This window comes from Pagrus major, chromosome 9 (assembly GCF_040436345.1).
Source record: "Pagrus major chromosome 9, Pma_NU_1.0".
Taxonomy (NCBI): Eukaryota; Metazoa; Chordata; class Actinopteri; order Spariformes; family Sparidae; genus Pagrus; species Pagrus major.
This window is the reverse complement of record NC_133223.1, coordinates 10,580,166-10,607,630: the sequence shown is the minus strand read 5'-3', so window position 1 is coordinate 10,607,630 and position 27,465 is coordinate 10,580,166. Positions and strand designations below refer to the sequence as shown.

The 27,465-nt window shown below is 41.9% G+C and overlaps 2 protein-coding genes across 2 annotated transcripts; both read left to right on the top strand.

Annotated features, from left to right (window-relative positions):
* Window positions 1–1,153: 1,153 nt before the first annotated feature.
* On the top strand, window positions 1,154–20,464 carry sestd1 (SEC14 and spectrin domains 1). Its single transcript, XM_073474302.1, has 19 exons — window positions 1,154–1,377; window positions 4,633–4,702; window positions 4,886–4,994; window positions 6,114–6,204; window positions 6,300–6,413; window positions 8,990–9,103; window positions 9,222–9,316; window positions 9,411–9,466; window positions 10,660–10,731; window positions 11,327–11,484; window positions 13,962–14,084; window positions 14,333–14,527; window positions 14,638–14,752; window positions 14,862–15,027; window positions 15,994–16,075; window positions 16,168–16,290; window positions 17,158–17,349; window positions 17,601–17,704; window positions 18,457–20,464. Exons 2-19 carry the CDS (start codon window positions 4,633–4,635, stop codon window positions 18,749–18,751), a joined length of 2,274 nt encoding a protein of 757 aa, XP_073330403.1. The 5' UTR covers window positions 1,154–1,377; the 3' UTR covers window positions 18,752–20,464.
* A 340-nt stretch (window positions 20,465–20,804) lies between these two features.
* dnajc15 (DnaJ (Hsp40) homolog, subfamily C, member 15) lies at window positions 20,805–24,269 on the top strand. Its single transcript, XM_073473748.1, has 6 exons — window positions 20,805–20,912; window positions 22,093–22,144; window positions 22,348–22,421; window positions 23,066–23,142; window positions 23,281–23,351; window positions 23,700–24,269. The coding sequence occupies exons 1-6, from the start codon at window positions 20,805–20,807 to the stop codon at window positions 23,768–23,770; spliced, it is 453 nt and encodes a 150-aa protein (XP_073329849.1). The 3' UTR covers window positions 23,771–24,269.
* The last annotated feature ends 3,196 nt before the right edge of the window (window positions 24,270–27,465 follow it).

Below are 27,465 nucleotides of genomic sequence, written 5' to 3'. Positions count from 1 at the left end.
AGGTGTTGTTGTGAACTTGGTGCAGGCCTCCTGGACAAAGGAGAGCATTTCATATGTCATGATTTTGATCAGAACCTCCCCCTCCAAGTCTTCTTGCTCTACATTCACAGAGTTCATTACATGCTTCCTGCAAACAGCCCAGCTAGAAATTGTACGTTCCCAGAACGGCCCCACTGGTTTAAAGGACAGAATGTTCCCAGATGGCCACGATGCAGAGTTCTTTAAAGAGTAGGGGCAAGTTATTGAATTGTTTTAAATTTCTCAAATTTCTCACTTATTAATTTAAATATGTCTACATCTACAGAAGGGATTGGACTGTCATGTTTCCCAGAGGATGGATCCAATGACTTTAGTGACTCCCTGACTTTTCCACTAGCACCATGAAGTTGAAATCTGTGGTTCAGAGTGAAATGTCTCAACATCTGGTGGATGGATTGCCATGCAATTTGATGCAGAGGTTTATAGTCTTTGTTACCTTTGGGGACTTTTCCTCAGGTCAATATCTCCATTTGTCCAATGCTTTGGTTTATCCAACAGTTTGGCTTTCTGTACAGACCATTGCAGCCACACAGGACCTCTATAGGGCAAATGTAAACACTAGTCTTGTTTCAATCCAGTGGTAGAAAATAATTAAGTACATTAACTCGACTAGTGTACAATTTGTAGGTAATGGTACTTTACTTGGGCCGCTCCATTTGAGCCAGCAAGCTTTTACTCTGGCTCCACTGCAATTATGAGGCAAATATTGGACTTTTTACTCTTTGCTACATTAAACAGTCAGGTACTGTTACACGTTTGCAGATTCAGATTAAAACTAAAGATCCAATCAATTAATAAATATGAGGTATCATTATACATTTACATATAGCCTAGTAGGTAAAATTAGCGCCTTAACTAAAATAAACTTGACTGAATAAGGAATAGAAAATAGATACATACAAAAATAGTAAATTTCTACAAAAAATTGAACCATTACAAATTGTAAATATAATATATGTATAAATGTATATATAACGTGTCCCAGCCTTTGATGTTTCCAACACGATCCAGGCTTTAATTTGGAATGTCGCTTCACCGGAAACCGCATTTTTTCTGTCGGCTGCACTGCGGCTGCGCAGAGCAGCGAGGTCCACCGCCTGGTCCCTGTGTGTCTTCACTGTTGTTGAAAGCGAACGATAGCGAGCAGAGATCTTCACTCTTTTAATGGTTCACAGAATAAACATTCGCTGTTAAATCAGCCAAAAGAGGCAAAAGAGGAGGAGGAGGAGGAGGAAGGCGAGAGGCAGAGCTGCAGAGGAGACGGAGAGACAGAGGAGAAGAGGAGGAGGACCAGGAGAAAAAATCGGGACAGTATAATGCTGCAGATTTGACTGAAAGGTAAGAAAATCAGCCTGATCTATACTTAGTGCCGATTCCTGAAGTTATCAATGCCTGAGTGGATCGAGGATGGGATGAGGGAGGTTAGGACCGCGGCCGCCGCAGCCTGCAGCTGCTGAATGTAGGTCATTGTGTCTGTGGGCCGAGCCGAACCAAGCCGAGGCAAACCGAGCCGGGCCGGGGCCGTCCTGCAGCTGCAGCCAGGCCGCAGGCAGGCAGGCAGGCAGGCTGTGCGGGAGGAAGGTGGAGGATGAAGCCCTGCAGCAGGACGGACTGGTCCTGCAGTGCAGTGACCGGATTCATTCATAGTCTAAACTGCAGCTACTACTACTTCTACTAGTGTTACTACGACTGAGAGTGATGGTGTAATAGCCTGATAACATTTGTATTAAAAAAGTCTGTTGGATTCATCATTTTTGGAACAAAGTCCAGCCGAGCAAAAATATTTCGCAACAGCAGAAAAATAAACTCTGCCTCTTGGTTGTGAGTTTTTCTCCGGAACTAAAATACTCATTACTAGAATAACAACAAATAACAATAACAAACAAAGCGAGTTAAACTTTGGGGAAAGCAATTTAATCTTTTTATTTATCAATAGTAAAAACACTCACCTGATCCATTTCATTAGTGCTGTGTGGGTGTGGTTTGTTCAGATTTGATTAACAACAGTCCACTATTTGAATGTTATTACACAAATGTGGGTCAGGATAAGACTCACAATGAAAACAAGCGCCTACAAACACACAGTTAGATGGAAACAACAACAACAAGGAGTCATTCAGCGTTTTGGTAAATACACTCATTCACTTTGTTCCTGAAAGTTACATGAGAAGATTGATATCACTCAAACGTCAGCTGTTGTTGAATATGAAGCTGGAGTCTGGAGCTGGTTAACTAAGCCGAGTGTGAACACTGGGAACAGGACAACAGTTTGCCTGGTTTTGTCTTAAAGGGCAAAAGGTGAAATCACTTATTAACACCTCACTGTACAGTACGTCTTGTTCAGTCTGTAGTCCGACACATAAATGCAAGACTGGTCCTGGTAAGCGGACAGAGCCAGGCAAGTTGCTTCTCTCTATTCCAAGTCTTTCTGCTAAGCTAATCTAACCAGCTGCTGGCTGTAGCTGAATGTTTAGCATTTACACATGAGAGTGGAATCGATCCTCTGATCTAACCCTCAGAGCATTGAATAAGACATTATACATTATATAAACCAGTATCTGTCACTGGATTATGTAACAATGGTAATTCAAACCAGCAAAGTGCAGAGAGAGAGTTAACACAGTCCCAGATGTTGAACCAGTCAAAGAGTGGTGCAGAGATACTCTGTCAGACAGAGAAAACAGGTGAGCTCCTGTATTGGTGCTCTCCTGCAGTTCAAACCAGGGCTGCCTTAGAACCAATTTAATCTATTGATTATTATATATTATTATAACTAAAATGAAAATCAATTGACAGAAATGCTAACTGACTGATTTTACTGACTAAAGGCTTTAACTGCGTAAACACACAGACAGAAGAGCACAGGCCAAGCTGCATGTTGATCCATTAATCTGAATCTGCTGGGAGAAATGCCATCTGAGGGAAAATCCTTATGGAAAATCCCTGTGCTGTCTCTATGATATCCCTATAATAATTTAGGGGAGGGGGGATTGTCTGTGTTGCTACAGTGTTTCTACTGGGTCAGAAACACTGTAGCAACACAGACAAGTCACAGTCACGATCACGATTCTGTGTCGACTTACATTGTGTTTATCATCTGAGCAGTGAGATTACTGCGCTCTCTGGACATGTTTGACCTATTTGATCCATATATCTGTAATGATGTCCGTATAGTAACAACACTTCATTCAGAGTTTTGCGTTTATTGTCTGATTGAATAGTGACAGATAGTTCACAAAGGTGTCGACTAGTGTCTAAGCTTTTGGCTACGGTCTTTTTTTTTTCTTTTTTGGGCCTTTCATGGCTTTATTTGATAGGACAGCTTGAGAGTTGACAGGAAACAAGATGAGAGAGGTGGGGATGACATGCAGCAAAGGGCCGCAGGCCGGACTCTAACCCCACAGCGAGGACACAGCCTCTGTACATGGGACACACGCTCCACCAGCTCAGCTCCTGTGGTTTCCTTGGCTAGAGTCTTTGCCTGTGGACTTGAATTATAGACTATGGGATAGTGAGACTATGGGCCAGTGTCTCTGATTGTGGTCTATGGCGCACCGTCTACATCAGGGGATCTAAGGTGGAGCTGGTAAACAGTTTTAGGTTCCTTGGAATTACCATCACTGAGAACATATCTTGGTCATCACACATCACCACCCTGGTAAAAAAAAGCACAGAAAAGGCTCTCTTGGACTAGTGTCTGAGATTGTGGGCTAGAGTCTGAGATTGTGGGCTAGTGTCTGAGATTGTGGGCTAGAGTCTGAGATTGTGGGCTAGTGTCTGAGATTGTGGGCTAGTGTCTGAGATTGTGGGCTAGAGTCTGAGATTGTGGGCTAGTGTCTGAGATTGTGGGCTAGAGTCTGAGATTGTGGGCTAGAGTCTGAGATTGTGGGCTAGAGTCTGAGATTGTGGGCTAGTGTCTGAGATTGTGGGCTAGTGTCTGAGATTGTGGGCTAGTGTCTGAGATTGTGGGCTAGAGTCTGAGATTGTGGGCTAGAGTCTGAGATTGTGGGCTAGAGTCTGAGATTGTGGGCTAGTGTCTGAGATTGTGGGCTAGTGTCTGAGATTGTGGGCTAGAGTCTGAGATTGTGGACTAGTGTTTTAGATTGTGGGCTAGTGTCTGAGATAGTGGGCTAGTGTGGGAGATTGTGGATGTGTGTCTGAGATTGTTGGCCCATTCCTGAGATTGTGGGCTAGTGTTTTTGATTATGGACTTGTGCTTTAAAAATGTGGGCTATTGTCTGAGATTGTGGATTAGTGGTATGAAGCTTCGGACTGGTGTCTGAGTGCGAAAAAGCTTACTCAGGCAGATGTGAGGCTTTAGCAGTCTGATTTAGAAAAGTTAAGTGGGTATTTTCCAAAGTTACAAGAGCATAAAATGTGTTTGTGTTTGTATCTCTCTCATGTAGCTCAGCAAGGAAACACTGTCCAGGGGAAATAAAAAATGAGGGAATTACATGCTAACAAAATGATATGATTACTTTTGAGGATATCTGCTAGATTTGGCTCTCAGATCTCAGACTGCTGGAGTTTAACTCCAGCAGAGATTGACTTGAAAAATATTAATCTATCCATTGTGTGTATGTGTGTCAACAGATGTCCAACGTTAACATGGAAGCGACCACCATCCTCCCCATCCTCAAGAAGAAACTGGCCTTTCTGTCAGGTAAATCACACACACACACACACACACACACACACACACACACACACACACACACACACACACACACACACACACACACTCAAGCTATGATAATTTGACGTGTCTTACATGTGCTTCCTCAGTGCGAGGACTGTATCTCAGTTTGGTCAGTAATCAGATCTATACTGGTCTGTCCATCTTTAGGGGGCAAAGATCGCCGCAGTGGTCTGATCCTGACCATCCCTCTCAGTTCAGATCAGACGAGCATGGAGGAGCTCAGTGCCACTCTGGACTACCTGCTCAGCATCCCCAGGTACACGCATACACACACACACACACACACACACACACACACACACACACACACACACACACACACACACACTTATTAATGGCGACAGTAGTGATGCTGTGGTATGTGTCTGTGTGTATGTGCTATGTCAGCAAAAGACTGTTTTGTCTCATTTTTATTGCCTTCAGACGTGCTCGGAGTTAACTTGTCTCTGCTGGATCTGTACTTTTTTATCTTGGCTCCAGTCTGTGAGTCCAGTATGTTCAGCTGAACGTAAAAGGCTTAAAGGATGATTCCAGTCTAGTACAAGTTGACATACAACTGTTATGGCATTGGCCCAAATATGAGACAAGAGATTTATTCCAAAAAGACTTTCTGAAGATACAAACAGATTAGTCCTGCTGGGAAAGTTTCCCAGAAGAACGGAGAGTCCTTCTCCTTGATGACTTCTACCTCTGTAGAACTGAAATACTTCCATTAAAACATAATGTAAATCCCACATTTGTTTTTCATAGCCTACTCTCACTGTCTGCTGTCAGGCTCTTGGAAGACGTCTCAATGATTTTCTGTCTGACTGTTTGAGCTCCTCATCCTGACGTTTTCTGACAGCAGTAGTTCTTGGCAGCCTGACAGATGATTCAGTGCCCTGTTTCATTTCTGCAGTGAAGATGTTGTCAGATGCTTTCAACTTGTTACCACTCCTCAGGAATTTATCTGCTTCCAAAATGCATTAGACAAGCTGTTTTAAAACTCCTGCAGGTTAAACTGGGCTTCATTAAAACATCAAGGCTACAAACAACTCATCGTTCCACTCTCTCTGAAGGAGTTACAGTGGTGTTACACTCTTCATTCAAAAAGATTTTCCATACTACATATATGTTATCATTTGGGATCAAAAGCTTACATCTGATGTGGGAAGCCATAAGTAACTGGACATGAATGCACCACTCTTTCACTTCTGAAGCACACTTATCTTAAATTATACACAGATTTTGGAAAGGAGGAGCAAACTTTTTTCACAGGGGCGAGTCAGTCTGGATGGGCAACCCAAAAATAGTGCATGAACAGGAAATTGTGTGTAAGTGTTGGTGTTCATAGTTCGTATGATGTCTTTGTTCTATCAAATGCTCTCCCTCATAGTGAGAAGTGTAAGGCTCGGGGTTTCACAGTTATCGTGGATGGACGTAAGTCTCAGTGGAACATCGTGAAGACTGTGGTGCTCATGTTGCAGGTACAGGCATACTGTATAATACGTGTCCCAACAATGACATACCTACATGACTGTGCTACTTTGTCAGGACGATGATGCTATTGTTGCCGTTTCAGAATGTGATTCCAGCCGAGGTGTCGCTGGTCTGTGTGGTCAAACCAGACGAGTTCTGGGATAAGAAGGTGACACACTTCTGCTTCTGGAAGGAGAAAGACCGCCTGGGCTTTGAGGTGAGTCTCTCAGCTGCTGCTAGTTCAAGTCCTTCAGGACAATTCAGCTTCAAACTTCCTTTATCCTCCCCTCTGCTTTCACTGAGCTCCATCACCTGTGCTGGTACCTGAAATGATTTAGGAACTGCAGAAGCTTTTGTGGATATAGAACATTTGTCCCTTACTTGAAAAGGACGTTTTTCATAAAATAACGATCACGGAGATTTTTCTAATCGAAGGCCATTTTTCAAGGGAATTCTGGAAATTCGAGTTGAACTCTTTTGAGGCTTCTCCTCGTCTCTTACAAACTGTGAGAGTGCAGCTATATGTCATTAATATGTTGTCAACCAACTATGATTCTAACTTTTTACTTGTTTCTTGGATCTGGGGTATGACTTGTTAAAGACAACGTCTTCAGAGCTGTTCGGAACAGCCACACTAGAAGACGGGATAGAAATCTTGCTGTCCGAGCAGTTTGAACAATCCAGTTTTTATTCTAACTTTGAAATAACCTTAGAGACGATCTGTGTTTACACACGGGCACACACACATTGAATTGTGCTGTTACCTAATGTCAGACAGAGAGAAAGTCAGCCACTTATGATAACCTTGAGCATCATTAACTGTCCTGAGTGCTGCTGGAAATCAGAGCCAGGACCAATGGTGTATGTGTGTGTCTGTGTGCGTGTGTGTGCCTTCTATTCTATTATAACAGATGGTTTTACTGACATATCCGTAGTCAGTGTGACCCAGATTTCTGCAGCCATGTTGGCTCCACAGTTGTTGCCACGGAAACCGAAGTAACTTGAAATTGGCTCCAGACAGATAATCCATCACAGTGAATGGTTAGATGATATGTTTATTTATTGAGTGGAGTTATCATTGCGTGCTGAGAGTCGAGGCTGTCCCCGTCGGTGCGCTCAAGGTCACTCCGACGTTTAAGAATCAGATAATGGAGCAACAAGGTTTGCATGCAAGGACTGACTCAACTTCAGATTATTAGTAGTCGTATATAGTCATAATGTTTGCTCAGGTGTAGGAGTTCCCAAACATGTAATTTGTGAGATAGTTTAAGTACTAGTTTGGAAGAAGTGCTCATCTCTCATCAACTTGTTTTAATACTTACTCACTGTGAGAGCACACACACAGCTGCTGGAAGGGAGATTCCAGTGACGGTGTTGAAATGTGACTCATCTGAACTATGGAGTGTGTGTGTGGATGTCACAGTGGGGTGTGCGTCGTACAGCTGCTTCAAAGTCTGACCTGACATTTAAATAAAGACACACACACACACACACGCACGCACACTGAGAGTTGAGTCCAGTTTCTATGACCGCATCTGCTGCAGTGACAACTGGAGGACAGTCTCAGTGCCAGCTGTCTGACTGTCCAGGTTTATTCGTAAAGCCTTTCATACAAATACAGCTCGAAGTGCTTTACTGAGACAATATCAAATGATACAACATGGAATGTACAGACAGACACACAGAAATTGCTAACTGGAGGAAGATGGTCTATGAAACCTCAGGCTCGCAGGCTCTTCGTGAACACGCTCTATCTCCAGATTTAGAAAGCACTCTGGGAAGTTGAAGCAAAAGTTTGTCTTGTGATCTAAGCACTCTGTTAGGTTAATAAACTGGAGGAAATGCTTGATATATAAAGTGTGATCAGCGCTGATATGGATAAAATGTTTAAGAAATGGTCCTAAAGAAAGCAGACAAAACATTCTCGACAGTAAGCAGAAGAAACCTTATATATAAAGAAGCTTAAAGTAACTTAAAGAAGAATCTCAGTGGTATTCTTCAGTGCTGACTCCAGTGACTCCTAACCCTTATGAAAACTAAGGCTAAGACTATAATTATGTCTGTTATGCCAAAATGCCCTCCCTCCACTAATAGCAGGGCTCTAGAAGTAATGTGTCTGAGCTGCATCACGGCTTCATGCACACATGGGGCCTAACATGGCTCCACACCTCCCTCCTATCACATCTTAATTCCTTCTAGCAGGGATGCAAGAGAGAGATCAATCAGAGACTGAAATTACTCCTCAGTAAGGTTGTCATGGTACCACAATTTTAAACTTTGATACAATACTTTCAAAATCTGATTGTAGATCTGTTTTTTTTTTATAACTTTATAACTATTGTATAGTTTTAAGCATACTGATTCAAAGAAGTGAAAAAACCCTCAGAGCCGGATACACCTGTGGTCCCTCTCCCCTCACTCCTTGAGACACATTTAGATTTTTTGGAGCGTTCTTGATTAAGGCAGACCTCATTCAGTTTTGGGTCACTGGCTGGAGGGCAGAGAAACGAGGAAAGAAGGAAGCTTGATTTGCAGAATGAAAAGCAACCATGAGCAACGTCTTAAAGTCAGTTTTGAAGTAAACCAGAGTGGGGGCTGTATGATGTGTTACATTCAAATTGAATGAGTGCATTTTTAAAATTCAAGGAGCTGTCATGTTTTAAGTCTGTGATAGTGACTATATCTGGCCGATCTGTACTCAGCTGTAGCTAATTAAGTCCATCTGTCATCTGAACTGCAGAATGAAACGCTGTCATTGTTTCATTAATACGCTCTTTTCATGCCTCCTGTCAGGTGATCCTGGTTTCGGCCAATAAGCTGACTCGTTACATCGAACCCTGTCAGCTGACGGATGATTTTGGAGGAAGTCTGGACTACGACCACAGCGACTGGCTTAACAAGAGACTGGTCACTATTTTTAAATAAAAATAGAAATAAATTAATTTCATAATTTTAGAACTTAAAAATGCTTGTGGCCATGGTAATCAGTCTGACCATCTCTGGGTATTTTTATCATTTGTTGCAGGTTTTTGAGAAGTTCACCAAGGAGTCGACGTCACTGCTGGATGAGCTGTCGATTATCAATGAAAGCGACAAGAGCAGCTCTGTGGACAAGGACAAGTGCGTTCTCACACATACACACACACACACACACACACACGCACACACACACAGTCATGAAGTCTAGCGCTGTGTGTCTGTGTGTCCCCTGCAGATCAGCTGACTGTGCCCTGTTGCCATCCTTTGACCCTGAGACTGTCCTTCAGACAGGTAAATTCATTACATAAATGTCATTGTGCATGTTGGTTTCAAGTCTGAGGGTTATTAAGATACTGTACCTCCTCTGCAGCTCAACAGGCAAACAATGCCCAGGGGGAAAAAAAGAGGGAATTAAAGGTTTTATCTTTAGAAGAAATTCACTTTATTTATCTCTGCATCTCAGACGGTGTCGGAGGAAATATTAAGATCTTTTACAAAAGATGATTTACCAAGACTCTGTTAAAGTCCTCAATCTAAATCTTACTTTAATAAAAGTATTTAAGTTTAATCGACTAAATGTACTTAACAGTGAAAGTACCCACAGCCAAAATGGGCTCTTTAGTTGTTACATTATTATATATCATACTATTAGATTATTATTATTATTGATGCAGAAACATGTAAAATGCATTTAATGTTGTATCTTGCAGAAATAAATCCCATTTTATTAATTTAATTCAGTTTATTTTACTGTATAACAATACATTGTGTTTCATGTACTCATCACGGGTTTTTAAAATCTTCATCTGCAGAGTAACTAACATTTCCAGGAATGGTAGGCACACTATAAAAAATCTGACCCTCCCCTTAACATCTCTGTAGTAAGTGTAGAAATTCAAGCCAGTTAAATCTAAAAACTGTGAATGAACTAATTTCACAATGTCGATGAGGATTTTCCTTCACTGTGCAGAAGAAACAGCTCATAAAGTCAAAAAATGACTCAACCCACAGACTGTTTTCAACTTACTTGCTCTCTTACTGCGTACACAACTCGTGGTCACGAGCTGTGAGTACTGACTGAAAGAATGTAATCGTGGATCCAAGCAGCTGAACTGAGTTTCCTTGGCAGACAGTCCGTGCTCGCCCTGACCTGGAGGATGTGGGTGGAGAGAAGGAGGTCTTAGATAATTAGTCTGCTGCCATCAGGACCTGAAGCTAAATAGACACTAAGGATAGATAGATGGATGGATGAATGGGTGGATGTGTGGCTGTGTTCACTGTGTCTGTGTGTTGAGCAGAGGTGAAAGGAGTCTTTGTTTGTGGTACCACCCTCCTCGCTCTACCAGCTCCTCTCATAATGTAACAGCATGTAAACAAACACTGACGCATTATTGTTTGTCAAGCTTTTATAACAGGCTTTTAAATATCAAACCACCCTCTCTCTCTCTCTCTCTCTCTCTCTCTCTCTCTATGTCTGTGTGAAGGTCATGAGCTGCTGTCGGAGCTGCAGCAGCGTCGTTTTAACGGCTCAGAGGGAGGAGGAGGAGGACAGGGAGGTGAGGAAGCAGCTGTCATTCGTCCAGGGTGCACGGATGGATGAATGAAGGGGTGTCATCTGTAATGTCATGTGCAAATTTATTCCTGGACTGTTGTTGTTTGAGACAGACTGTTAAATGCAGACATCAGAATCAGCAATGAGTATACATACATGCCATACATACATGGATAGATTACATAGTTTCCCAGAGAGCTAGACAGTGTGTTAACAAAGTATGGTACTGGGAATTAGATGCCCACAGTAGAGATGCCTCACCAGCAGTCACAACTCACCTAAAGGGCAAGCACATCCAAGTCAAAGTTTACTATAGTCCAGTATCACAAAGCATGACTTGGGGTGTAAAAACATAATATTTGTTACCTACCATATGTACAATAAAACAGTGAGCAGCATTAGCAAAATATACAAATTAATCTATAGAAGTCAGAAAGCACATATACAGAAGAGTCTAGCACAGTAAACTACTTTTGAAGTAGTCCACTGCGCTAGACTCTCGAAATTTGTTTTGGAGGACGACTCCAAATTTTGAGATCGGGGAGGCCTGGCCCTGGTGGGAAGTCCTCTTGACCTCTCTCTGATGTCTGACCCTTCAGGTCCAGCCTGGTGTCCCATGGAGGAGGAGCTGCTGGCTCAGCCTCAGGTGATGAAGCTGCTGGACTCGCTCAGGGAGCAGTACACCAGATACCAGGAGCTCTGCAGGCAGCGAAACAAGCGCACCCAGCTAGATGAGATTCATGCCAAAGTCATGCAGGTAACATTTAATTCTTTCTTTCTTTCTTTCTTACTTTCCTTCTTTTTTTCCTGTTTCTTTAACTAAGTTCACTGCTCTTCATCCACCTTCAAACTGTTCCTGAGTATAAATGTGTGAATATCCTCCACACACTCACAACTCTCTGTACTCATTGTCCTGCTACACTGTCGGCCTCCTCAGTCTTTCAGAGTCTCCTGCCCTGATTCTTTTATCATCACGTCTTTGACCATCAGAAACAGTGTCAGTAGAGCACTTCAGTAGAAGTAGACTCTACTTTGGTTACTGGGGTTCCTGTAGCCGCAGGGGTTGATGGGTAATACACTGTCTTGGAGAAGAGCCTGGGGTTGCCATAGTAACCAGAACATGTCGGCCACTAGCCTGGAGGATTTGAGGTGGGGGGTTGGCCTAGTTCTGGATCGAACTGTGTCTGCATGTGTTTGTGTGTGTGTGTGTGTGTGTGGAAGCTCTTTAAGGCACCGCTGACCTAATAAATACAATTAAATTACGATACTGACACATACACACATCTGGATAGATGTTTCCAGATGTTCATGCACAGCACTGTGGTGAACATTTCAACTTTTAATTTGAAATGGATTTTTTTAATGGAATATGTAATTCATATTATATTAAAAAAATGAAAATAAGCATCCACAAAACATTATGTCACAACCAGATGAAGCACAATAACAGAGTTTCCACAAGCAGCTGTAGTTTATATTCTGAAAATGGGTATTTCTTTTTTTCCAGGGAATTCTCACACTAATTTCTGACTTTATCGTGGTTCTAAAACTCCAGACAAGCTCCAATAGGCTGTCATAGTGCCTTCCTGTTCACCCTGGGCATCCCTGAATGTCTTGGTGCCTAGTGAAGACACTCTGTGTGGCACTCCGCTGATTTGACACATGAAGCTTGTTTCATGACATCATCATAGTTGTCTCAGATTGGACTTGAGACTTCACATTTTGAACAAGCACCTGTTACAAACTTGGGACATGAAGTTTGAGAGAGGGTCTACCTAAAGAAGCTTGCAGAGTTTGCATTGTTGGAAATGTAGGATCCAGGACTAAAAGATACTATCAAGATATCTCTGCCTCTGCTGCTTTGATTTTGACCTTCCTTTTAAAAATATATTTCTTTTGTCTCCTCAAACTTGATTAAAGAACAATTCAAAATCACTGGAATATCCCTTTATTAAATAATTCAGAAATTCAGTTGTACTTTAAAAATGTCTGTATGATTTGATTTAATCCCCCTCATGCTTCATTTGGCCTAACTGTAACATGTAAATATGTGTTCCTAAAGCATATCAAGGGAAATATAAGTGAATAAAAAAAAAGAAGAGTTATTTTAATGCAAAATATATAAGAAAGAATCATCCAAAGAATGTGACGTGGGACAGTTAGAGCCTCAGAGCCTCTGCTGGTGGCTCAGCTGCACTGCAGCACAGAGACTTCAGGAGACTGACAGAGATCCTCACAACAAACAACATTTCTCCCAGTGGGCCTCGTCACAGCAGACATTATGACAAGTCACAGTAGAAAAAAACAGGTGTACATAATAACATTGATGGTGGCTGAATGAATTCTTCTTCCTCTTTTGTACTGGTGATTCAAGTGAGAGACTTGAATGTCCATCTTGTAGCAGTGCCATTAAGTAGAACTTGCTACTTTTTTTTTTGGCTGAATTTCAAAATCCCTCTAGATGATTGCAGTGGATTCAGATCAATTGTGCACAAGAATTAAAGAGTGAAAGCAGCTTGGGGCAGTCCGCTCCTAGCCAATCAGGGTATGACGATGCTGTTTTGTGAAGGCTTAAGTGAGGTGGGGAATGGCACCCAGCTCAGTCTGCATACCTCATCAGCCAGAAACTCTGGTCTGTTTAGGCCCTGTTGAGATTTCTGTGTTGGCCTTATTCTCTGTAGTTGAGGGTGATTTGTGTGCATTCTACAACCTAGTTGAGTGACCATCAAAAGTCACCATTCAACTAGGACACCTGCATCAGGGCTGTGCTTATTTGTGCAAGAGTTTTGCTTGCCTTTCAATTGCCTGGCACCTGCAGATTTCTTTTGGTTTGACTTAACTGAACCCTTTGATACCCAAGCCTCTCTATACACCTTCAGTTCATCCGATCCGATCATTTCATTGTGGACTTAAAATGTGGAATTTTGTTATTTGAGGCATTATTTCGTTATCCCCCGAAGAGGCATTTATTGATTTTTATCACAGCATTGGTGACTGTTGCCATTCCCCATAAAAATACATATTTTTTGTTTGTTTTTGTGTTGCTTGGTGTGAGTTGGTAGGATTTTTTCCTGCCAGTACTGCCACAATGTAATCTGTGCGAGTGCTTCAACTTCAGTGAACATTGTTTGTAGAGAAATGACCAGGCCTTTCATGTCTGGCACCAGCACTTCCCACTTTTCCCTCTATAGGAGATCACAAAGTTTGCATTGTTCCTCTTTCTCTGTAACTCAGGTGGTCACCTGGCTGCAGGGTCCAGGTTCAGAGCTGTTGAAGACCCAGCAGGAGATTGGAGACTCGATCCGAGCGGCTCAGGCCTTGCAGCAGAAACACGAGGAGATCGAGAGCCAGCACAGTGTAATGCAACCCACTGAACACACACACATGAGCATGTGACAAAGACAAACTGATGAGTCAGATTAGTGGTTAAATACACATCTGAGTTTAATGCTTCCACTCTGCTTTCTGTAGTTTGACTGTAAAAAGGTCAGAACATTATAGAAACAAATTCACTCAAGCATGTTCGTTCTGTTTTGTGTCCATTTTACACTGTTTGTAAATATCAGTACTTTTGCAATTCTGTGTGTGTGTGTGTGTGTTTACAGGAGTGGTTTGCAGTGTACGTGGAGTTGAACCAGCAGATCGCTGCCTTGCTCAGTGCCGGGGAGGAGGAGGAAGTGGTGGAGCTGAAGGCTCTGCAGCAGCAGCTGAGCGACGTCTGCTACAGACAGGCGTCTCAGCTGGAGGGCCGACAGAACGTTCTGCAGGCGGCGCAGGGCTTCCACAGCACCACACAGGAGGTAACACACATGCAGGCATGACTTCAGTGTGTCAGAGGCAAGAATATTAAAAGTGGAAAAATGTATGTGATCTATTCTGAACAATTAACACTCTGTGTCCGCCCCTGCAGTTGTCCCAGCAGTTGGATGGTCTGCTGGGCATGCTCTGTGCTGACGTGGCTCCAGCTGACGGAGCTTCAATTCAACAAAACCTCAAACTCTTGGAGGAGAAGCTGCAGACTGTTGGTTCGTGCTCTGAATGAGAAATCATGTGCATTTTTCTCTTCAATAATATTGTTAACTGATAAGTGTACTAGAGTTCCTCCGTGACATTAACCATCTCCCCTCCATGCAGAGGCAGGCCTAGCTTCTCTGCGCCAGAAGGGGGGAATGTTGCTGGAGCAGATGTGCAACCAGCCGTCCTGGTCTCCGGAGGAGACTGAGATTCCAGCCGGAGAACAGCAGGACAACATTCAGCACATCCAGGCTGTGATGGAGGAGATGCAGCTCCGCAAGCAGAGGTGACTTTCTACTTGTATTTCTCTTCACAGCAGAGTTCAGCATGGAGCCACTTGAGCTTTATGTATTCAATCTCTCACAAGGTGATTTGTGATACCTGAGGTTCAAGATGAAATATTTGTCTACTTGTGACAACTACAGCTCCCATGAGTCTTGCATTTTAATGTGTGTTTCAGACCAGGTCACTCTCATTCTTTCAAAAAACTGTAATTAACTCTTTTTTTAAAGTTTGTACTTGAACAAACTTTAAAAAAAAAAAGTTAATTACAGTACTACAGTACGTAACATGCAATATGTCTGAGTGTAAACACTAGTGCAGACATTTTCTTTCATATCTGTTGCTTGTGATGCAGTTAAAGATGCTAATGTTGTCCTGGTCACTCAGAGTGAAACACATTACCAGGCAGTAGGAGGTACCGGTCAGGAAGTAGAGCGGGTCGTCCAGTAATCGGAAGGTCGCTGGTTCGAATCCCCGGCTCCCCCGGCTGCACGTCAAAGTATCCTTGAGCAAGATGCTCAATCCCAAATTGCTCCTGATGAGCAGTTGCAGCCTCTGCCATGGCAGCAGATGAACTGCTTACATTAATGACCCCATGTACTTTACGTCATCACCACCCTCAGGACAAACTTTCGTTTTTTTTGCTTCACTACCCAGATTGTTGTTTATTCTGTCAAAAACTTTCCGTTAATGGTGTAATGAACACTGCAGCCTCTAGGGCAGCCATTCCCAAACTTATGAATGACGCGGCCCACTTTGTAACCCAAATCTTTAATCATAACTTGGATCGACACACAAGACTAAGATTAAGTATTTCCTTTATGTTTTTCTTTGTTTTTTTATTTCAAGAACAGAATAATTCTATGTAAACACAGGCCTAATGCAGTGCAGTGTAAATTAATAATCCAAAAAAGGTATTTGATTAGCATTAATGACTGTGTCTGTGTGTGTGTTTGTGTGCGTGTTGCAGGTGTGAGGACATGGTTGACGTGAGGAGGCTGAAGATGTTACAGATGGTCCAACTGTTCAAATGTGAAGAAGATGCTCTACAGGTATGACACAAGATGACAACAACACACACACACACACACACAACAAAAACTTCCAGTATTAATGAGATGATAATCTGTGCGTGTGTGTTCAGGCAGTAGAATGGCTCAGCGAGCTGTTGGACGCCCTGTTGAAGACTCACGTCAGACTGGGCGACGACACCCAGGAGACCAGGACCATGTTGGACAAACACAGGAAGTTTGTGGATGTTGCTCAGGTAAGATCCCCCGATATGATCTATTAGCAGCGAATAGCAGTTTTCATCCACAATTAACATTAAATGATATAACTATCTGCGCTTCTGATATATTGCCTGAATAAAGAATGGAAGAAATGACGACATTTTTTATAGAAATAAACCTTTGGGGACAAAGAGTAGAAGTGCTTTATCACGTGGCAAAGGAAATATTTAATGTAGAAATCATTCAACGTTTTATGTAGTAACTAAATTGGTCATGAGATGACATGCATCGGGATCCATCTGCGTCAGCTCAGCTGGTAACAATAACTTCTCTGTGCTATGCTAATTCAGCCCTCACAGCCCCCCTCCCCCCTGTTGAGACGCTGCTCCACACAGACCTTCTGACTGTAAAGTTACAAAACTATAAAAACTGCAAACTTATAACATTAAATTGTCGACAGCCGTGCTAGTGGCTTTACTTACTGTCGGGACGGAGGTTCTTTGAGCCAGAAAGCTAACACCAGCATGCTTACATGCAGTGACTATGCGAACAAGTTCACATTTAACAGTAACAGTATGTTTACCATGTTCACTATCTTATTTCAGACTGTTAGCGTGCTAAAGTGCTAATGAGCCCAAAACACAAGGTTGATTGGAATGAACTTGTATGTACAGGTATTGAGTAGTGGACAAAAGTATCAAACTAATTATAATATTGACCTGATGATGGCACAAGAGGAAAAGATGACCCCCAAAGATATTACAATTCACAGTTTAAACGTTGAAAACTATCAACTTTAAGAGACAGAAATCATTCTGAAAACACAACACCAACACACAGACAGTAACTTTGCCGAACTGTTTGTCATGCCGTCCTGCCTTCTCTCCTGTCTTTTCCCTCAGAGCACCTATGACTACGGCCGTCAGCTGCTGCAGGCGACCGTCGTCCTCTGTCAGTCTCTGCGCTGTACAACACGCTCGTCTGGAGACACTCTGCCCCGACTCAACCGAGTCTGGAAACAGTTTACCGTCAGCACTGAGGAGAGACAACAGAGACTGGAGCTGGCTCTGAGCTTCCACACCGCCGCCGAAAAGGTGACACAGGCTGAGAGAGAGAGACCTTACTGTATTGTTATTATATTATTATTAGGTAGTTCCAGCAGCAGCTTGTGTGGATGAGCTAACTAGAGTTTGATCTGTGCATTAGCAGGCCGATATTGCAAAGGAATGAAAAGTGATGGTCACCACACTTTATGCCATGCTTTTACAAGCAAATCTACATCACACCATTGCAGCCGTGTGGATGTTGAGATTATAAATGTACATGTGTTTTTACTGTGTTCCAGGTGTTACAACAGGAATGTGTGGACATGGAGTCTTTGGATGATGTAGACTCTACAGGAAAAGTTCTGCTGGACAGACTGACCATGCCTGTTATCTTCCCTGATGGGTATGTACACACACACACACACACACACACACACACACACACACACACACACACACACACACACACACACACACACACACACACACACACACAGAGACACACAGTTTTTTTGTTTTGGTCACTTTGGAGCAGAGATGGGGACTCGAGTTTGCGACTTAGACCCGAGTCGCACTTGAGTTGCACACTCAGTGACTTGAGACTCGCCCTCAAAAGACTTGAGACTACATGGCCGATATTGGCTTTCTTTTTTGTGTTTAGCTACCTCGTACATGTTCACTCTCTTTAATCTCTTTTTTTGGGTCTCGACCATCACCTGGAAAATGATCTGGCTCTGTAGCTGCTAAAAATGCTCCACCGTGTTCACCAGCTAGGTGCTAACTGTGTCTATCTTCTGCTTGGTGCTGTGCAGGTAGTGCACAGTGAGTTGAGGGACTTCATAACTAAACACAGCTGCCTGCCGCGTCCGAAAACAAGAGTAGTGAGGGTGAACCAAAACATTAAATGTATTGGTCGTAAAACCAGGACAATGATTTGAAGGAGCGCGCCGTGGTAGCTGAATGATTTGACCTATTGTTACAAAAATATCGATCGAATTGTTTAACTTAAAGTCCAATGATTGACAGCTTTTTGTCCCCATATGGCCGCTGGGTCCCTCAGTGTGCTGACAGGTTTTTGTGATGAATGCAAGTATACTGACACAAAAAACACACACTCAATATAAAACAATCTCCTAACTTGAATTATTGTTTCAGGAGCGAGCAGTACTTTGGGAGTCCCAGTGAAACAGCGGCAGCGGCTGAGGGTGTCAGAGAGCGCCTGCTGCTGGTGGAGGAGCGTCGGCTGCAGCTGCAGGAGGCGAGGCTTGATAATGAGGAGGAGGAGGAGGAGGAGGAGAGGGTGCTAAATGGGCAGGATGGACGGCTAGACGTGATTGGAGAGGAACTGAGCGAGAAAGAGGAGCAGGAGGAGGAGGAGGACGAGGAGGAGGAGGTGGCGGCGGCGGGGCAACAGGATGAAGACTTAGAGAGGGCTACGCAGGACTGCTAATGGATCGCTGACGACATTAAACCAAGCAGCCTTAATGAAGCTCGTCAATGAAGGGCTGCTGATTAATTTCTACCGAAACCTCTGCTTTGTTCTCCCCGAGCCAGGAAAGCCATCGATTGGTTGCTTCTGTCCCACTGCAGCAGTAGCTTATTCTTACTGATGGTCGTTCTTTATATTAAGACTACATTTCCCATCAGCCTTACTGCTACTAAAGCAGAAGCTGTGACAGCTTCACCACCGTCTGCTCCTGAAGAACAGCGCCCTCCAACCGTTTCTCTGCCGTTAAGTGATTCAGCAGATCTATGTGGCCCACTGGATCGATGTAACATACTGGAAATATTTACTGGAATTATTAAATATTCACGTCTGTGGATGATCCGATGATGACCATCAACTGTAAAATAATCAGATGGATAAGAATACTCTTAATCTACGCCTAACACCACCTCAGTGTTCCCAGCATGCCACTCGCTCGCCTAGGTGGGCCGAGCTTCCGTGGCGCTAACATGGTTACCAAGGTTTGTGTGTGTGCCTCCTGACCTCCCACGAGATGTTGCTTTTTGGTCATGTTACTTCAACTCCTCCGGAGTCCTCGGCAGCTCTCACACACTCAGTGCTTTGTTTGTCCTGCTTTTTACAAAGAAGTTCTGAAAGAAGAATTCTGGGCTGCACCAATGCGTTTGCTGATGGATAAAAATGACGGAGTAATGTGAGCAAAACATGTAATATGATATTGAGAGCATAAATTTAAGGTCCAGTGTCTTATGTAAAGAGCCCTCGCCTCACTCTCCCCTGTGGTGATCTCCAAAAAACGTGAAAAACCGAAAAGGCCCTCTCTAGAGCCATTGTTGGGTTTGTCCATTCTGTGTAACTGTAGAAACATGGTGGTTCAACATGGCGTACGCCGTAGAAGAGGCCCCGCTCCCTCTGTAGAAATAAAGGCTTATTTTAAGGTAAAGAAAAAGTTTAGTTTCAGGTAAATTTACACTATAAAAAACATAATTATGGATATTATCTTTCATTTCTGCCAAAAGATCCGCCTTAATGTTACACACTGTAACTTAAAGTAACATGACAGCATGAATCATCAGATTTTGCATCCAACTCATTATTACTTTTTTTGACACCTCCTGTCCTTTGTGTTTTGGAAATGACAGTTTTCAACAAATAAATACAGAGGTGGAAACACACACCAAGGAGAGAAAAACTAGTTTCTTAGCAAAAGTGAATTTTAATATCAGTTTCTTCATTGGTTTTTAGTAGGTAAGGAGACTTGTAGTCAATACAGTTGTAACATTAATGCATCCATGATGCTGACATCTTTCAAGGACCCAGAGGCTCCAACCACTTCGCTGCTCTAAAGAAACCCTCTGCCTTCATGATAGAACTCAAACCTGTGCCGCTTGCTCTGATCCAAACTAACCACAGGGACTGAGGTGACCTCTGACAGCAATCCAGTGTGCAGACTGAGTGCACCAAGACTGGTGATCGCATTCTGACATGGTGAACATGAGAACAGGACAGATTCCTTTTCTATTTATTCAACCTTTTTTTAGCAAACCTTGATGATGGTTGGTGTTTTTGACCAATAACTGCTGCTGTAAGTAAAACCGCTAAATGCTGCGCCTTGCCCTCTGTCCTCTTCATCCGATGACATACAGTGTGCAACGACATCAGTATGACATCATCCTCTAAATAAAGAAGCATTTTGAAGTTGCTGTCCTGAAGTGTTTTTTGTTATGTCTGCTTTTGTTTTATTAAATAACAGAAAATGCTCATATGAACAAATGAAATGCAAACAAACATACATCCGAGAAGTTCTAAAACACAAATATAATGGATGCAGCGTAGGCCTGAGAGCGTCACCGTCTTTTTTAGATGTATTTTGTTATATTTCACATACGCTCTTGTGATACACACTCCACACCAGTTGGTGGCAGTAAAGCACCAATTCGTTGTTTTGCCATCCTCCAATGAAACGCAAAGAAGGTCCTCGCAGGGGCGTGGTCTACAGGTCCATGGGCGGGGCTTTGACATTCGTCACTGAGGCAACATGGCGAACCCCGGCGGGATGACCGTGGACGGAGGAGACATGATGAGATATGCTGAATACGCTCCAAAAACAACCGCGAGGAGTGATGCGGAGATAGACAGACGGCTGGTGAGTTTCTGTTTTCACACTGGGGACCTTTATGGAGTCGGTCAAACTGAAGCAGTCCGCCTTTTACCTGTAGTGGCTGTTGGGTTAGCTCAGTGACCGCCACGGCTCGTCTCGCATCAGGTGCAGAAGCTAACGACCAAGTACCGGTAACCGTTTTGTGACGTAGCTGGAGGACGTTTAAACCACACGTGTCATTGAACTACGCTGTCACACATGGGAAGCTAAGAGGCTGCTGTTGTCCATAGCTTTAGATTAAGGTCAGATTATTATTATTATCACTACATAATCTCATAATGATCAGCCTGGCACGAGAGCCTTTAAAATGATCAATGACTCACACTCTTCTGTAAACTTTTAATGGATTAGTTTAATTATTCTGTATTACACAGGTATAGCAGGCTAAACAGAATGCCACTTCTTATTACATAATACCTGTACTGACAGTCAGTTACCGCCATGTGACATTGGGTACATTACACATCTGTCTGATTTCATGTAATGCCAAAATCAAGCTATGTTATACAGTTCACCATTTTGGATGTAGTTTCAAAACTTCTGAGAGAGCTGCTTTCACAAGAATATGAGCTGACTGGAGTAGAAATATCTCTTAAAAGTCTGTTTAGAAGTTGACTATTTTAGGCTCATTATATAGAGGTCTCTACTAGACTGTACTTTTAGGGACTGCACAAATCATACTTACAACTTATTTTGAAGTAACACGATCAGGAGTTGAACAATTAAGTCACAAAGCATGAGTATGGCACATTATGAAGTGGTTGCTGAGCTAAAAAATGGGATCTGCTCTGGTACTTTCACATCTCAAGTCTACACAGTTACATTCCTCCATTAAGGCCGTTCATTATGTTCCAGTTTGAGTAAAGATCCCATGGTTTAGCATATGAGCAGAAAAAGCCTGTGTGTAAATGTTTATTATAATCTAAGTATCCAGTGTATTGCTGCAGTAAAATCCTCACTCACAGACACACTGTTTTTTACTTGAGCAATTCTATACTTGTGCCATTATTGAACGACAACCAACAAATAACTTACTGATATCAGCTGCCACTGATTAGTGGTGGCTTGCTTTCACAATGGATAACATATTTGGACATACTGAAGCAGCCCCACAAATCGTCTTTGTTATGTGTAGTAACTGCTGCATGTCTTGTTTTGGTGACAGGGAGGGACTCTGATTGCAGTCGGTCTTGGTGTGGCTGCTGCAGGTTTTGCAGGTAAGAAAAGTTTGATATAAGATCAGTAATATGACAAAATAGTATTATCTGGACATGCATGTAAACTATTCCCTTTCAGGCTTTTGTTTACTATCACATTGCTAAAATTATTCATCTAGAGTATTGTTTACAGGTTTTTGCTTTGCGTAATGTTGCACCCTTGTCATTTAGAAATTTAATTCATGTGTGTGTTTGATCCACAGGCCGATATGCATTCCAGCTGTGGAAGCCCCTTGGACAAGTCTTCTCTGAGACTGTCAAGAAGATGCCCACATCAGTGAGTAAAATAATTCACCTCCTGTACATTTGCTGTGATGTTCATATACCACCCTATTCTGCAAAATCTTACATCTCACTTTTTTTTCATCACTTGATGCGTCACATACTGTATTTCCTACTTATTATTGTGTCTCTTATTGTTAAGTATGTTGTATCTTATGCCTTTTAATATGTTTTAATCTTCAGAATATTAACCAGGTGAGACAAAAATGGTTTGATGTAGATAATAAAATGGATTCAGATCCAACCTAACTTGAGCCTAAACTACTGCAGCATCAGAAGAGTTAGAACTCAACTGAAAAATGTCTGTTATTGTGGCATGCAGGTTTTATCAGGTATCTGTACACAGGTAAAAGCCCAGCTCATCTCTTTTTAGTCCTGAATTCTTAAGCTCCAACCAAAAACAATTCAAAATTACAAACCGTGGATGCAGCCTGTTTTATAACAGCTGTTGTCCACAATTCTCATTTTTCATTAGTGCTTTGCCTTGTTCTTTGCCGGGGCTTTTGCTTTTTGTAAAAGTTGGTTCAAAGAAACACTTGAGAAAAAGGAAACAGAATACAAACTATCAAATAAAATGAAGTCCGTCCTCAGATTGAGACGAATGAAAATCAATGCTGTAATCCTCCTCTGTCACCACAGGCTTTCTCATCATATTACAAAGGAGGTTTTGAGCAGAAGATGTCCAAACGAGAGGCCAGCCTAATTCTTGGCATCAGGTAATAGAATGTGTTGTAGTTAAAATTGCTTTAGTGTTATGTGTTAACTTATTGGCACAGCCCTTCAGTGTGTGTCTCTCATTGCTCAGAGGAAAGCGATAGTTGCTCACATGGATGCATTATTTGTTTTATGTCCAGCCCAGTCACCACAAAGGTCAAGGTACGGGATGCACATCGGAGGATCATGGTCCTGAACCATCCAGATAAAGGTAAGCTTGAACTCTGACCCTCAAAGTGATATAGACAAAAGGCAGATGTCTTCAAGACTGTAGTTAGTTTTTTATGTCACAGATGGAAGTTTGCTACGTTAGCAGTCTTGATTTACAAAATCTGTGAAATGGACTTGTATATGATCACAGGGACAGGGACTATGTATTAACTATTTTTTAAAGAATGGTTTTATGTCCAATTCCTACTTTAAACACTGTTGTGCAACCCCACACTATACTGCCCAGTCACCCAGCCCTAACTATAGTTATTTAAAAACTTGTAGACGGTCAAGTGCTCAAGGAGTGTTTAGAGAATCAGACTAAAACTTTATTTTCACGTGTGTGCAGGTGGATCACCGTATCTCGCCGCAAAGATCAACGAGGCCAAAGACCTTCTGGATAAGGATATCCGACGATGACGTGCACTGTTGATGACACATGAAAGACTTCCATCACCTTGTGCATGATCTCAGCTCTGTAGTACAGATCCATCAGTATCAACACCTAACCGAAGCAGCTGCTAAGACTCCTGGAGTGTGGCAAAAAATATAGTTAACTTCCTAACAAAGTTACTTATCTTTGACATAAATGTTCCACATTGTTAACATATGATATGTATGACAATTGATGAAGGTTATTGCCTTGAAATGACTGGCAGTAATTTTGAATCTGAGTTTAGGTGTTATGATCGAAGGCACACGTGGGTAAAGTTGTAGAGTCGACATCATCAGTGGCTGTTCTTCACTGCTTTGTATTCGCGATGTAAGAAATTTTATGTGTACAAATGTCAGCATATAAGGTATTATGTAATGATGTAATCTATTTAAGGGATAATAAAAAGAAAATCAAATATCATGTTTAAACGGTTAATGTGGAAGTGGGGAAAATCATTTCTAAATAAATCCATTTGAAAAGCTATACAGTGGTTGTGTTTGTGTGAGAAAGAGTGACAGTGGCTGATTGTGTGGCGGTCAACAGAAACCTGCATGAACCAGGTTTACTCAATTAAGTGATTTTAGTGCTGAAAGCAAGTTCTCTTCATTTCTATTTTTTTGTCCCTTTCTCTTCACTCTTCCTGACATCAGTTTGTGTTGGCCTCGTTGTGATTTATGATTAATGAGTTGATTGACCTGCTGCAGCTGAACGACTGTGAGCAGAAGTCCCAAATCAACTTCCTGTCTATAATCAAGCATCTCTCAGAGCTTCAGTAACTCGATGCTATCTCCTTGAGTGTTAGAGGAGTTGCAATATCATCTTCTTCAGCAATGCAGTTGTCATGGAAATGTAGATTTTTTTCCTGAGCACTTGAAGGACTTTGTCGATGTTGGCATAAAAAATTAAGCCTCTAAACAAGCTGCAGAAAGCTACAGAGCAACTAAATGGGCGTTAAGGTGTGTGACTGATAATCAGTGTCCGATACTAGGATTCCTGAATGTACTCTGGTCCACCTACAGTAAGCAGTTATTTCATGTTTATGCCACTAGATGGAGTCATTGACAAGTGAACCATGTGCAGCTGTAAACTGTTTGCGTGTTGCACAGAATAAGAATAAAGAATACTTGTTGATAAATAGCATAATGAATTTGCTGTGTTGAACTGAAAGTTAGCAATATTCAATATCATGTTTACATGTTTGTGTATATTTGTGTGCATCTGTTCTTGTTTTTGTCTTATTTGTTTATATCTGTATTTGCAGGATTGTTTTATTTTTTGTTATACCTGCTCCTGTTATGCTGTTCTGCTTTACTTGTGTTTTGTTGTTGCATCACTTCCATCTGTCGTATGTTCTCATTTATATTTGCTTGGATCTTTTTGTTTACTCTTCTACTTGTATATGTTTGTGTTTTATTTCTTGATATTTGTGCTTGATATGTGTTTGTATTTGTGTTTCTCTTTGTACTTGTATCTCTGTGTGTGTACAGGTGTACTTTGTGACCCTTGCGGACACTCGACATGATTAGGGGTCCAGCAGGAGTCTCGAAGCAGGGAGCAGCAGCCCGGAGGAGCTGATGGAGTCCTGAGCCTGGAGCTGGTTTCTATTGTCCACGGTAATTGGATTTGGTCTGGGAGGAGAGACGGCAGCCAGTGAGAGGCTGCGATCATTAGGTGTGAATGAGATGTGTGGTGCCAGGGCTGAACACACACATACACACACACAGATATTTATTGTGTTATTGAGTATTGTGCTGTTCAATGGACATCAAGTACACAGACACACACACACACTCACACACACACACATGCACTCTAATCCAGATAAATCTGAAAATTCTGTTTTCATGTCAAACACCTTTCTGCCCAACATGTGTTTTCAGATCATTTTCTTAAAGCTCACCTTCACACTGACGCATTAAATAAAATAGGACAACTGCTACATCTCTTCTCTATAGTGATCTGTCATGATAATACAGCCAAACACACAGAACAGATGTTTCACCACCAGTTAAGACAGACTTACTGTACTTTTTTTTTTTTGAAGGAACCCCTGTTCCTCAGCAGGTTTCAGTGAAAGGTATGACTTTGATTCCCACAATGGGCACAGCCTTGGCCCGATGCAAATGTATTAGTCTTCTGTCTTTTGTCTCTGATGGGATTCTGGAATGTTTCACCTGCTGGAATTCTCAGGTAGGTCATTGTTTTTATTGTACAGTGGCTGAAGGCGTTCAATGCAATGCATTTTAAAGGGAACTCCACCGATGCATCAAAGTCTGTTTATGGGTCTTGGGATGTACTACTGTCTATGTGAAATGGGAACAATGTTTTGGCCTTTCGCGGTTGATGAGCAAGCTGTGTGAAGTCTGATAAATGTCCTCGAGTGATGTCACTTCAGTCAGAGTTGGTTTGCGGCTGAAGGCTACAAGTTTGCAAATGGGGGAAAATCTGGCAAATAAATAAAATGTCTTTACAACACATGCATTGTTTAGGAAAAGTGTTGCATATGACTAAAACAAAAAGGCTTACAGTTAACAAACATGTGGTATAAAGAAACAAAACACAAGCACATATAATATGTTTATATAGTATAACATATTAATAAGTATTAATATTTTATAATAACAAGCGTAGTATAGTATTAAATAATTCCATCCTATACATTTCATTGTTAATTTTATTGTCCAAGGCTTGGGCCCTATTTTTGTTATGTGTTTGTTATCTGGACAAAAAAAAAATCCTACATCTGATTGTGTTATATCGATATATATGTTGTGATACTGATGAATGTGTTTCTTAATTTGTTTGTGTGTTTATACGTACATTATTTTTCTAAATGTGGCCTATTTATTGTCAGTAGTTGAGATGTGTGTGTCTGGGACATTGGAGACAGCTCAGAATACACTTCCACTAACAGAAATGGAAGAAAAAAGTGCTGACTTACTGTTTATGCTGCAGATGAGCAGATAAGACAATGATATTTTAATAAAACATGAAATTGCACACATTTACTACTCTGATGTTGTGTTATCTTTCCACTTTGAGAACTTAAACTTGTGTGATTTAGCACCCAGTGTTTCTCTCTGGAATGTGCACTTGTCACTTTTGGAAAGTTTAGCCTAAACGAGTCTGAGATTTCCTCATGGTCGACAAAGATCAGTGGTCTGATTTATAAACAGTGCATACGCACAAAATGGGGCCTGAAACACCACTTCTAACGCAAAAGTTCTGATCTAGGAAAACAAACTTGACGGGAGAATGTGCGCACCTGTCAGCAAACTAATATAACATAGGTAAGATTTGAGTTTTCATACAGCCTAGTTGTGTAGTTGTGTGTAAAATCGCTGCAGTGAACATCATCGACGCTGTGCGCCACGCAGAGCGCACTGGAGACAGCGCCGTGACACTCGAGTCGTTACACTCCATATCCTCATTGTCCGAATCATAATGCAGGCCACGTTTATCTTAAAACTAAACTTAAATAAATAAATAAATAAATAAATAAATAAATAAATAAATAAATAAATAAATAGTGTACGCGTATCAAACTTCTACTTTCAAATGATATCCGAGGGTGAGGGATAACACTGTTCTGTCCTGCACTGTATTCTCTGTGCCAGAAAGGTCTTTTTTCCTCCATCTTCCTCTCGTTGTGGCCATGATTCACTGAATCAGCTACTCA

Excerpts from the sequence above, each read along its gene's own strand:
- sestd1 (XM_073474302.1), top strand. The coding sequence starts at position 4,633 with ATGTCCAACGTTAACATGGAAGCGACCACCATCCTCCCCATCCTCAAG. Across the intron at positions 15,028-15,993 it reads ATGCAGCTCCGCAAGCAGAG|GTGTGAGGACATGGTTGACG; the intron begins GTGACTTTCTAC and ends TGCGTGTTGCAG. Across the intron at positions 17,705-18,456 it reads CCTGTTATCTTCCCTGATGG|GAGCGAGCAGTACTTTGGGA; the intron begins GTATGTACACAC and ends TTATTGTTTCAG.
- dnajc15 (XM_073473748.1), top strand. The coding sequence starts at position 20,805 with ATGGCGAACCCCGGCGGGATGACCGTGGACGGAGGAGACATGATGAGA. Across the intron at positions 22,422-23,065 it reads TCAAGAAGATGCCCACATCA|GCTTTCTCATCATATTACAA; the intron begins GTGAGTAAAATA and ends CTGTCACCACAG. Across the intron at positions 23,352-23,699 it reads CCTGAACCATCCAGATAAAG|GTGGATCACCGTATCTCGCC; the intron begins GTAAGCTTGAAC and ends ACGTGTGTGCAG.